General features: G+C 43.7%; 1 protein-coding gene across 1 annotated transcript in view; it reads right to left on the bottom strand.

Annotated features, from left to right (window-relative positions):
- LOC310800746 (extracellular calcium-sensing receptor-like) overlaps positions 1-11,659 on the bottom strand; it is a gene marked incomplete at both ends in the record, with an annotated part of 18,361 nt that extends 6,702 nt beyond the window's left edge. The window contains 6 exons of the mRNA XM_083664680.1: positions 3,091-3,214; positions 3,354-3,572; positions 4,149-4,535; positions 4,765-5,062; positions 5,191-5,406; positions 11,478-11,659. Of these exons, the coding sequence (XP_083520806.1) occupies positions 3,091-3,214; positions 3,354-3,572; positions 4,149-4,535; positions 4,765-5,062; positions 5,191-5,406; positions 11,478-11,659 (1,426 nt within the window). The remainder of the gene's footprint in view (positions 1-3,090; positions 3,215-3,353; positions 3,573-4,148; positions 4,536-4,764; positions 5,063-5,190; positions 5,407-11,477) is intronic.
- Between the last annotated feature and the right edge of the window lie 1,125 nt (positions 11,660-12,784).

Here is a 12,784-nt window from a genome sequence, read left to right as displayed (position 1 = left end):
GATTTGAGTGTCAGAGGGGGGGAAAGAAAGGAAAAGCTGGGTGTCATCAGCATAGCAGTGATAAGAAAAGCCATGAGAAGAGATCACATAGGCAAGAGATCTGATATAGAGAAGGAAAAGTAAGGGGCCCAGGACTGAGCCCTGGGGGACACCGGTGGTAAGAGGACAGGATCTGGAGAGGGACCCTCTCCATGAGACCTGGTATGAGCGGTTAGAGAGGTAAGAAGCAAACCAGGAGAGTGCAGAGCCTGAAATGCCGAGGTCGGACAGAGTGGAAAGAAGGATTTGGTGGTTGACTGTATCGAAGGCAGCAGACAGGTCAAGGAGGACAAGAACAGAAGAGAGGGATGAGGCCTTAGCAGTGTGAAGGGCCTCTGTGACAGCAAGAAGAGCTGTCTCAGTGGAGTGAGAAGCCTTGAAACCGGACTGCAGAGGGTCCAGGAGGTCATTTTGGGAGAGATAGAGAGAAAGTTGTTCGGACGCTGCTCGTTCGAGGGTTTTGGAAAGGAATGAGAGAAGAGAGACAGGTCTGTAGTTGTGAATAGCAGTAGGGTCAAGGGAGGGTTTCTTAAGCAGAGGCTTGACTCTTGCAGTCTTTAGAGCAGGGGGGACAAGACCAGAGGACAGAGAGGAGTTAATGAAGGTAGTGAGGAAGGGAGATATGTTAGGTGAGATGGTTTGGAGGAGAGAGGAAGGGATAGGATCGAGGGGGCAGTAAGTGGCTCGGTTTGAGCTGATGAGTTTAAGCACTTCATCAGGAGATAAACCATTGGTATGTGAGATTTAATCATCATGGGAGAAAAATCATTTCTTATTTTGTTCTTTTTTCTACTTTGACAATCATCCTGCGACCCCCAAAATAATCTTGCGACCCCCTGGGGGGTCCCAACCCCCAGGTTGAGAACCACTGGCCTAGGTGGGCGGGTGGCGGTGTCTGTCAGTCATGATTTGTGTCATTTTGTGTCACGAAAGTGACATTGGGTCGCAGGCCCGTCCGACTGATACCATGCCACTCAGCCCCACACACAGACACCCCCACCCCACACAGATAGACAGGAGGTGTTGTTAGAGCCTGCCGGCATAGCGTCACCTTCTGGCAACACAAAAAATGGTTTATCCCAAGAACCCAGCGAGCATTTGAAAAGCGGTTGAAAAGACATTTAAAAAACGTTTGGATGTTGAAAAAACATGCAAGAAAGATTCAAAAGTGAACGTTTTTTCACCCACTAGTTCAAATTTAGACCACATTTCACCATGATCTTAAAGTAAAATTGCAACACCTCTCACGGGAGGCAAACCGCTGGTCTCTAACATTCAGGGCACCATGCTCTATCAATTGAGCTATACGTTCACTGAAAAGATATGGGGTGCCAGGCATATACAGTATATAGTCTACTATATCGCTATCTTGTACACAATTGCATGGTACCACAGGCTAAACGATCATGAGACAGGTGTATTTTATATCATGTGTATCAGACTATTATATTATGTAAGAGACTAAAATTATGTTGACTGTGTGTGTGTGTGTGTGTATGTAGTCTGTAGGCTGTATGGTTTCAGAAGTTATAACTTCATTTAACACCGGCAACTCAGGGGGGACACAGAGCGTTGTAGCCTATACAGTCTATTACAATAACATAGCATGCCCAGAGCACCTCGTTCCGCACTTGGTGCAGACCGGTGCAGTCTGCAGACTTGCTTTGGTCTAGTCAGTCACAGCTAGTAGCTAGCGACTAAGTACTTGCGCATGCGCGTTGCTGCAGGAACTCAATTCATTATTTTATAGTATTGCGCTAAAGTATTAACCATAGTTGTGTCCTGGAAGCTTTTTGCTGGCACCACATAGCCGATATAGTCCCATATTTATGATATTTCATGTAACATGAAATGTGTTGAAATGTAGTGTTCGTGTAGACCAGATTTCAACTCTCATGTTACACAATAAATTGGACAAATGCCAATTCACACACTATCAATAATGTCTCTATGTCAAGGAACAAATGTTTTAACAATACGATTAACAAAATTGTGTTTTTTGACACGATGTAAACTAAAAATCAATGTTGAAAAAACGTTTTGTGCTCGCTGGGAAGCGTCCGTCCGATTAACTTTAAACATTGGGAGTGCACGGCGGTGAAACTGACAGAATGCAGTGCTGAATTTCAGCAATTCGGCATAGTGCCACATACTGGCAACAGAAAAGTGGTTTATCTCAAGAATTTGTGGTCCAATCTACTTAAAACGTAGTGCGCTGCTGGGAACCCGACAGAGCACAGTGCCAACTTCCGTGTTATTCGGCATAGCACCACCCACTGGCAAACAAAAAAAGTGCTTTATCTCACGGACCATTCGTCCGATCGACTTCAAAGTTGACGAGTGTGTTGTTGGGAACCCGACAGAGTGCAGTTCCGAATTTCGTGCAATTCGGCATAGTGCCACCTACTCGCAACACAAAAAGTGTTTTTATATCGAGAAACATTCATCCGATCGACTTGAAACTGAGGGAGTGCGCTTCTGGGAACCGCCCAGAACACACTCAGATCTTACACACAACACAATACCGGGCCGGAGTCCCAGCAAACTCGATTTGAAGGCCACGTAGCGGCCCCATAATCTACTCCTTTAAAGTCGTGGTGGTAGGTCAAGTCTGATCATCTTGGCCATGCAAGAAATAATGAATATTTGACTCGAGGCAAAACTATATAAGGAGGGAGACTGTAGGCTACTTATTTACATAATTAATGTATTCATCATTTTGCACCCAATGTATGCTTGGATCGGTTCCAGCCCCCTGTTACCCTGAAAAGGATTGAGCAGGTAGTAAAAATGAATTAGTTTGTTATCTACAACAAATGTACATCTTGTTTACAGTATAATCACATGCTGGTACTCAAACATTTTCTATAAATCAGAACAAGATTTCACAGTACTGCCAAATGCACTGATGATGAATTCAATTTTCCCTGTGAACTGTAGGCTACTGTACATAAACATATAAATACTGTTATTATATTTCAATATGTATTTCATTGCTGATATTGAATTTACACGCGTTATACTTTGATCCATTAAATCATACTAGAGCACCTGTGGTGTTGCTGATTTCTCCCTCTGCACATGGTATACAGTCATAGCAGCAGACAGGCATTCCTTTCTGGAGGACCTTACGGGTTCCTGGAGGACAGCTCTCACTGCACACTGACACAGGCACCTGCATGAACAAAAAGCAGTATGAGATAAATGTTGACATGCTTTTGTCTTTCCACCATTTGAAATACTGATCAAATCGACAGTACGATACAATAATCCTGCAAGTTAAACAATTCATTAATGATCATAATAGTATTAACCTGTTCTGAGTTCTGTGCCCAAATGAAGGACTTAGTGTGCAGATTTAGCTGTTTTTCTGCAGGTAAAGATGCGTCGTAAAGACCAACGGTGACAAACTCCACACTGCCATTTTCATTCGGCTGCCAGTTTATGATGTCATACTTGGCTGCTGGGTCTCCATTCTCATCAAAGTAAACGTCCTCCCCCTCCTTTGTCTTGAACTGAACCTTTTTTATGTGCTGCAAAATCTAAGCAGATAGATATTACTTTACTTATTCCATTAAACGTAAACCACCTCGTATTAGCTCTGCAGAATGATGCACATGCAACAATTTATTAAACAATACTGTAAAAAATCTGCTCATGTGAAGCACATAATGTTGAACTATCATTCAGCCTTCAGTGCTCACCGTGAATGGATCTGGCTGTACCTTATTGCATGTTTCTTTACAGCCAAGAACAATATGTAGTGCATGAGCCACAGCATACACTGCTTTATAGACATTGTTAAAGAAGGGCATGTATGACATATCAGTGAAAATGTTTTGCTGCCCAGACAGATCTTCAGACCCTGTACAGTATCTCTGATTCTCTCCTGAACCCTTTGTCTGCTTGAACCTACAATCAAACATTGTCTCCCATAATTCTGTGAACAATTCTTCACTAGATGAATTGAGTGACTTTAAATCCAAAATGAACTCTCTCATGCCTGTGACATGGACATCGGGGGTGGACAGCGCTATAGCACCATGCAGGATGTGGTGTCCATTCATAGTTGCAATGTAGGAATCAACGATCCAGCCATCACAGCCTACCCACTGGTACCCAGTCAGGTTGTGGTTGGCCATCTCATGTACTAGTATTTCCAAATCAGGGGGGCCGAGGAAATTGACAATCACCTTGGAAGTGGAAGCTTTGATAATGTCAATTATTGCCTGTATTTTTTCTGGTGGATCTGTTCTAAGTATGGCTACAGAGTACTCTAGACAGATGCCCAGCTGCTGGGCTGTCTCTGTGAATCTCGCCATGCCGTTATTGCCATAATCATCATTGTTTCTAATTGCCCCGACCCAAGTCCAGCCAAAGTGCTTGACCAACTGGGCCATAGCTCTGCTCTGGTAGATGTCACTGGATAGTGTTCTGAGGAAGGATGGGTACCGAACTTTGTCACTGAGACAAGCACAGCTGGACGAGTAGCTGATCTAGGGAGTAGAACGGAAGGATATTCCCAAGATGAGGGTGCAAATTATAAAACAATGTACACAGGAAAACATAGAGCACATTAGCAGTAATTATCTTAAAACTGCATTTACTGTGAGCAGTCAGACAAATTGCACTATACTAATTACTGTATTATCAATAAAATTAAATAAAAATAAATATAGAACGATGGACAAGGTTGAATACATGATTATAAAAAAAACTACCCACCAATGGGATATGAAAAGGTCCAATGACAGTGGATATAGCCGTGGAAAGAGAGGAGATGGTCCCTCCTATAATGGCCTGCACTTGGGCCGGTCTGGTGCAGGGTGCCTTGGAGGCTGCGGATATATCCTCATTCCCATTAGCCAGGGCCAGTGCCACCCTTATTGCCCTTGCAATGGAGTCACATGAATCATAGAACTTGTAGCCCAGAAAGATGCCAGGCAGCAAGTCTGTGCTGTTGTTAATTTCCTCAATGGCAAAGAGCATAGCCTGAGCAAACTGGAACATTCTGAAACTCAAACTTGACCCAGACAGTTAGAAAAGAAAATCAGTGTGGTAACCATTTGAAACCATTTTGTATATCTACCCATCTCTTCTAATCTTCTATCTTACTTAATATGTCAAATAGCTTGCTACAGTGTGATTTACCTTGTGCACTGCAGTGGTGGTGGTCTGTGCATGTATGTGTCCTGTCGGTCTTTCCAGCTGTTGTGGAAAGCGAAGATTCCACCCAAAATAATGTCCCCATTCTTATACAGCTGGGGGATCTCCGGTTCCCCTATCTGCTGACACACCTGCTCCTCAGCCCCAGAGAGAGATGCCACCAGCAGCAGCTGCAGAAGGGCCCAACCCTGCTCTGGCCACCTTTGGGTGGACATCACACTAAAGGCCATTACACAACAAGAGCAATGTGAATATACAGCATGAGATTGTGATGCAAATTTTGACCCACCTGTCAATCACAGCAACAGATGTGTACACGTCATAAGTGACTTTCTGAAAAATTGACCCTGGTCCAAAAAAGTAAACGCCGCAATATTGCTCAGCAAAACTTCACTGTTTATATGCACGGTTGCATTGATATACTGTAGGTTCGAAAAATATTATTGATGTACGACTTAATCGCACAAAGAAAAACAAATGCCTTAAGAGGACCTTAAGAGGCAAACTGTGGGGCAGCAGCAGATGTGCCCTAACAGGAGCAGGGCAGAGCTTGCAGCAGTATTTATAGATATTAAAGCACAACAAATAGTAATGAACAGTGATGTTCCATGGCTCCACAGGGAGGACAGGACAGACAGGACAGGACAGAGGAAGGACGTGCAAAACTGGAAAGTTCTTAATGAGTTTTGACTATAGCCTATTCATTCACATACAATTGTGGTGTTTTTGTATTCAATATTTCAATGTCTGATTTGCAGTAATTTGAAAAATAATGGCGGATGAAGGAGCAGTAAAGCCTAGAAAATGTGCGTAACTTTACAGAATATAAATCTGAACATTGCCAGATTCAAGAGTCTTGTTTGCTTTTGTTGACATATTAGAGTGAAATGTTTTTAGAGCGGGATTGTGGATATCTCTTTATTATTCCATAAATCAGAAAATGTTGTCAACGGCGATACAAAACTAGAACGACCGTACCATGGATATATGCCTCCACCTACAGTTGAGCAGTCGACATCCATGTCTGCCCAGACTTTGAAGTTTGAGCCAAATTTGATGAAATTCCGTCAAGGTGTTACTGAGACATCGCGTTAATGAGCCTGAAAATGGTGTTCGTGAGGTCACAGTGACCTTGAACTTTGACCACCAAAATATAATCAGTTCATCCTTGAGTCCAAGTGGACGTTTGAGCCAAATGTGACGGAATTCCATTAAGGCGTTCCTGAGATATCGTGTTAACGAGCTAGAAAATGGTGTTCATGAGGTCACAGTGACCTTGAACCTTGACCTTTGACCACCAAAATGTAACCAGTTCATCCTTGAGTCCAAGTGGACGTTTGAGCCAAATTTGACGAAATTCTTTCAAGGCATTCCCGAGATATCTCTTTAACGAACATCAGATGGACGGACAGACGGATGGTCGGACAACCCTAAACCATAATGCCTCCGGCTCGGCTATCGCCGGCAGAGGCATTAAAATTGCCACGTTTTTAGGAATAAAATTTTATATAAATCAGGCAAAACCCCTTTGGAAAAACCTTCAGAATATCGATAAGAGGAAAACTGAAAGTTTTGTGCCCTCTCCCTCAAAATCCCTTGACCCTTATGCTTAGGCTTATGACAAGCATCTGCTGACAAGGGTGCAATCGGGTGGCTGGCAGACCAGGGTGGACTTGGGAGTCACCTGCTTCTTGCAATGGGTCTTCAAGGGTTAGCTTTGGGTACTGTGTACTTCCGTTGGCTAGCCCTGGCACTCTCACACCTTCCAGGTGTGTGGATACGGTTCTTGAACCCCAGCATTGCCGGGGTTCTTCTTCTAAATGAGACAACCTGGGGACAACCTGGTGAAATGAGGGAGGGATGTGCCACCTGGCTGGGTTTGGTTGTCATCAACTGGAGAGGGAGCTACCCCATACCCGGCCGACAGGCAAGGTGTTGGGGTTGCTACTGGTCTCCGCCACTGTGCAAACACGCCTGTCTGGTTCTAAAAGGTGGCAAGAGTGGTAAGGTGGGTCGAGACGGTCACGGCCGTGCAGAGAGTTCCACAAGAGCCGGTCGTCGGACATTTCACCGTCTGGCGCCTCTCTCGATCCGACTCGGAATTTTGACAAGTTGACATGTGCCAGATATGAAATGTGAAAAATACCAAAATTAAAGCCCCTTTGTATATTTTCAATGTGTATTGTATTGAGTTTGAATGAAAGCTTTTATTTTGAAAAATTCCGACCGGACGTCCAAATTATTCTCCTGGCCTGTAGTCTGAAAATGTATTGCTACGGTTTCCAGGTTGAACGTCATGTTTCCTTGCCTGTTTCAATGCACCACTATGTTCGCTGATAAATGTTTTGCTACGTTGTGCTATGTTTTCGGCCCGCTGACGCGACCCTGCAAAGCCACTCCATGTAACGCTAAACAAAACACTGTTGCCGATCTGCCTCTCAGACAGCGTTAGTTCCTAACGTTAAATTATCCATGACAGCATTGGACTGAAGAAGTTTGTTATTGTGAGAATTGGAGTTAATTTATTACTGCAAAGGTGGAGGAACTTTGAAAACATGCGCGATGCGGAGTTGTCTTTTATTGGACACGGACAGGTAAAACTTGCTAACACACACACGCTCAAACGTTTGCTGCAGTAACGTTAACGTTATTATTTTCGGTGTATTCCCCCTGACAGCGTGGGGGTTTACGCTTTTTCCACGACCACATGTCACTAATTGTCATTTCCATCTTAAAGATGCATGTCAGCAGAATAACGTTATTTGATGGAGAGAAAAAGTCTAGTGGAGTTTCACTAGCGTCAACGCTAACGTTATTGAATGAGATATAGGCACCTATCTGTAACGCAACATGATAACATTAACAAACAACTGTTGCTAGTGCAGTAACTAGTTGTTAATGGTTACTAACTTTCTGGTTAGCATTAGATGTGTCAGCTGCTGCTAGTCTCTGAGTTAGTTGATAACAAGATGTTGATTTCATCTGTTACCTGACTCCATGATGGTTCTGTAATTCTGAGGAATATGTTTTAGATGTAACCGTGTGCAGTGGGATGTTTCCTCTTCACTTGATGCTGAACTATAACACTAGCGTTAGGTGGTTAGCCTAGGCATGCTAGGTGTTGTCTGACAGTATTAATTGGTGTGTTTTCATAACAGTAGGCTACCAGACCATCAGCTCAGTGGGAGAGGAGGGGTGAGAGTTTGGGTGGAGCTGAGCTGTGTGACTGGTGGAAGAGAACCTCTTTAGTTGGGACATATGTTTGACAATGTTGTTGTAGTTCCTGTGGCTACTGTTAGTTATAATTGTTATAGTGATCCCTTAACCTACTTGTTTGACTCGATAAAAAACATCCATATATTAATTGTGATTTATTATAGCCAGTAATTTTCACATGTCTCTGTTGGCATATTTACGTGGAACCTTATAACATCAGCCCAGAACACAATTCATGCATCATTAGGCCTACTGGATGTTTGGGAACTTGAGAGTGAAATGAGTGTGATGTACACACTGTCTGCCCTTTTTTACATGAAAACCCATGTGAAGCGACGGCACGGTGGGGAAAAAGCAGACACTCTAGAAAGCCCGAAACAGCTAAAATAGGCCTCAAAAAGTTTTCAGTCAAAATATTTTATTTTGCTTTAACCCCTGAGCCTATATGGCTACATCTGGGCAAGAGCAGCGCCACTCACTCAGCAAATTGATGGTTAAGACTGAAAAACAGTCTAATCTTAATGTAAATGGTCCTCTAATCTGGTTTCAAAATTCCGCCCGTTGGGCGCCGGCATTGTCCCGCCACAACTACTGGCTGCTCTGGTAAGATATCTGGCTGGTCAGAAGTTTGGGGAACTCTCTGCCGTGATTGCCGTACAGCCCGCATTCTCCTTCGACAGTTGCCAGGTGGTGCTTCACTCGACCTGCCCCATGTGTTAACCCTTCGGTAGTCTCTTAAAACATACAGTACATGTTCTCTCCCGCAATTTGCAAATGCTCCCGACAACTAGATCTGTACTTCACCGAGGGGAAAGTTTGTCAAAAAGGATGTACCGCCTTAAGGGAGGATGTCCACTCAAGGCGGGGCATCCACTAACTTCCACAATCACCTGCCTCAGTTATGTTTACAATACATGTGTCGTGATTGGTCGAATACCATTGAACTTTCTTCTGGTCTGCCTCTGGCCAAATTTTAATGGGCAAAGTTCTATGTCTATGCTGCCCTACAAATCCTAACCGCAGTCACTACGCTAACAATGAAAGAGAAAAATGGCTTTAAAGTTTTTTGACTGTCCAGCCAAATGAGTTATAGGTTGAAAAGTGATAATGCGCTCATTGAATATGTATACATAAAGTATTTTTCATGGCTAAACATGATCTATTATTTGACCTATGACCCCAAAAATTCAGACACTACACTCTGTCTGTGTATTCCTTAAACAGATATATAGGTAGTACAAATGCAAAGCGCAGTAACTACAATCTAGTGCAGGGGTGGGCAATTATTTTTCATGGGGGGCCACATGAGAAACCCAGATTGTTGCTGGGGGCCGAACAAATATTGTCATGCCGTAACCCATGGATGGGCAACTTTGATGATAGAGAGGGCCACAAAAAATGTCCTCGCTACCAGGTTTTGCTGAGGGCTGAACGGCGCCAGCGTGAAAAATTTGGTGCATTTGAAGCCACGTTTAGAGGAATAACTAATTTTAAATTAACAGTTGTGATGTCATTATTCAGTCTTAACCACCAATATTTCATCCTTTTCTCACTCACTCCTATGTCACCACCTGCTCTCAGGGCTTGAAATTAACTTTTTTGACCACCTGCCAATATGGCTGCTAGATTTTAAAGTTACCAGGCAATTAGAATTTCCACTAGCCAAAATGTTTTTCTTGAAATAAATCAGAATATGAGTGGGTTAATTTAAGCATAAGTATCAGTAAGTGGCCCGGGATGATCAAAGCCTGTGTTGCGGGTCACACGGACAAAAATGCAGTCTTGAAGCTAAATAAATCCAAAACCAGTGAGTTAATTATTTAAATTTCTAATTCAATGTAGCCTTTTAGTCATAAAGATTATTTGAAAGATATTCCATATTCCAGACTGAAATGCTATAACAGAAGTGGAGTATTGGCCAGAATGACATGAACTTATTCAGCGGGTATCTTGCTTTTTTTTTTTTGCAATTCCATCGCGGGCCACACAGGTGGCGCCCGGCCGTAGTTTGCCCATGTATGATCTAGTGTCCTTTTCCTGTCTTGTTTTTCACAAGAAAATCATAATGTGTTTTGATTTTGATACCACATTATATCTGTAGTTAATTGTTTAATTGTTGCATGTTTAAAATGTTTAAATAGATGAGTAACAGAGAAATTCAGGGAATTCTGATTGGATTGTATAACTACACAGTATTAGTAGTATGGAGTGTATCACTCAGTGAGAAGAACAAAGATTATGCCATGGGGATTATTATGCTGTGAGAGGTGTACAAGCATTGAAGCCTTGAGGGAGCTCTCACACAGCCCCGGCTACAGCCCACTACAGTATAGGGGGCGTTGGAATTCCAGGAGGGGGCGGCGACAACGTAACGCACTATTCCCAGCTTGAAAAACATGAGCAGACCAGTTGCCTTATCTAGGCATCAAGTCAGCCGTTTTACTCGCGATTACAGACCCGTTAATAGAGACGTGTAATTGTGCCTTTTATGCCAATATAACGCTCTTCCAAAGAGCCTCTCCTCTTTGAGATCATTACAGACAAGTAGACAAACACTGCCACCAAGTGCCAGCTTTACAACAATAGGCCGTATAGTTAATAGACAAACTATAAACACACTAACACAGCCTGACAGCCACCAAGTATGTGCCTGCTTTAACGTTCCTTTTCAACAATTACAGACAGTATAGACGCTACTGACACACCCGCGGGAACATAGCCTAATTATGTTGTCCCACCTGGCTGCGTGGAGAGACCCGGCCGGCCGCTCAGAGTGCAGGCTGCCCCGTTGCTGTCCATGGTGCTGACAGTAGGCTATAGACAAGCTACAGACACAGCCACAAAGACGTGCCTGCTTACCAATATTTAAATTAAATCCATTCATAACAACAATAACAGCGTGTGTACCAGCAGCGCAAACATCAAACAACAATGCAATAAATAGAATAACCAGCCTCTTACCTGTAGTAGTCTGTAGTAGGCTGTAGAAATAACAATCCAGCAAACAGGCAGCATGTTGTGAAGCCAAAAACAACAGAACACACTAGTGACTGAACAATGTGATCGAGCCCGGGTAGCCCACCTGACGCCGGTGTAAAGCTGCTGCAGCTGCCTCCAGGCTGCTCGCCAGCCTCGCCACGCCAGGCTCGCCTTCTTCCTCAAACTCACGGTCACGGGCCCGTGACAGTGGGGCCGCCGCGGCCGGAGGGTTCTTCTTTAACCATTTTCTAATGTCCATGGCGGCGAAATAACTCAAAAAGTGCGGATATGGTTCTCTTCTCTAGTGGGTCTCCAGTAGCCTAGCCTAATCAACTAGCCTACAACAAGAGGCGGTTTCCCCGAGGCCGGATCCAACATAATGTCCCGCCCTACTCTGCCTCTGATTGGCTTACCCTGATATTTTACCCTAACCTAACCAATCGCTGTAATCCTCATGCTACATGGCTCTGCCTCATGCGTACACACAACCAATCATCGCTCCCCATGAGCCTAAAAAACCCAAACCAATCCCAGGTGGCGAAAGAAAATCTACCTTCGCCATCCTGAGAAAACCTTCGCCATCCTGGGAAAACAAACAAAAACAAAAAAGAGTAAACGGACCACGTTTTGACTGAGGGGGCGGGTAGTCTGGGTGAGGGGGCGACGCCCCCTCACGCCCCCTCGTGACGCCGGGTCTGAGATGTATGTATGTAGAGATGTATACCTTGCCAAAAATCAATATGAGCATTATTCCCAACCCTTCTGGCCCATGGACTAATATGTAGATAGATTTCTTTTGCAAGATTTTGAGAGTAAATTAGACACTTTTTTCAAATGTTTTTGAGTTTTACTATACCAAACCTGTTAAAATCATTAAAACAACCCTCTCAATCAATTCCTCATGCAGAAATCATACAGAAAAGTGGTGTCATTTGTCTCTGTATGACGTCTAGTTCAAAAGTTATGACCCTTATCCATTTTCATCAGACATCGCAATATGCCCGCAAAGATGGCCGCCAAACGGACCCATGGGACACTATTTCAACGGGGTAACAACACAATTTGTTTATTAGACACCTTGAGGAGTACAAAAATCTATGTTAGAAAAATATATCTTTCGGGTGCGCGGGGACCCCCCGTTCCTACTAGACTATAAGCGCTCAGCCGGGTTACACTGGGGTTACATCCAGGTAAGGAATGCAACATTCATGGTACGGGGATGTTCGAGAATGACCGACCCCTGACAGCCGTCCTAATGTTCGAAAGAGATCATTCTCGAACTCGCGTCCTTGGTCATGGTGGAGTTTATTTGGATATCCGAAACGAGGTACGTAATCATTGTATATGCGCTCTGCTGCAGTATGGCCAGATTTATTTTTGGTTG

This window comes from Poromitra crassiceps (genome assembly GCF_964638095.1).
Source record: "Poromitra crassiceps genome assembly, contig: HAP1_SCAFFOLD_59, whole genome shotgun sequence".
Classification (NCBI taxonomy): Eukaryota; Metazoa; Chordata; class Actinopteri; order Beryciformes; family Melamphaidae; genus Poromitra; species Poromitra crassiceps.
This window is presented reverse-complemented; position numbering and strand designations above follow the sequence as displayed.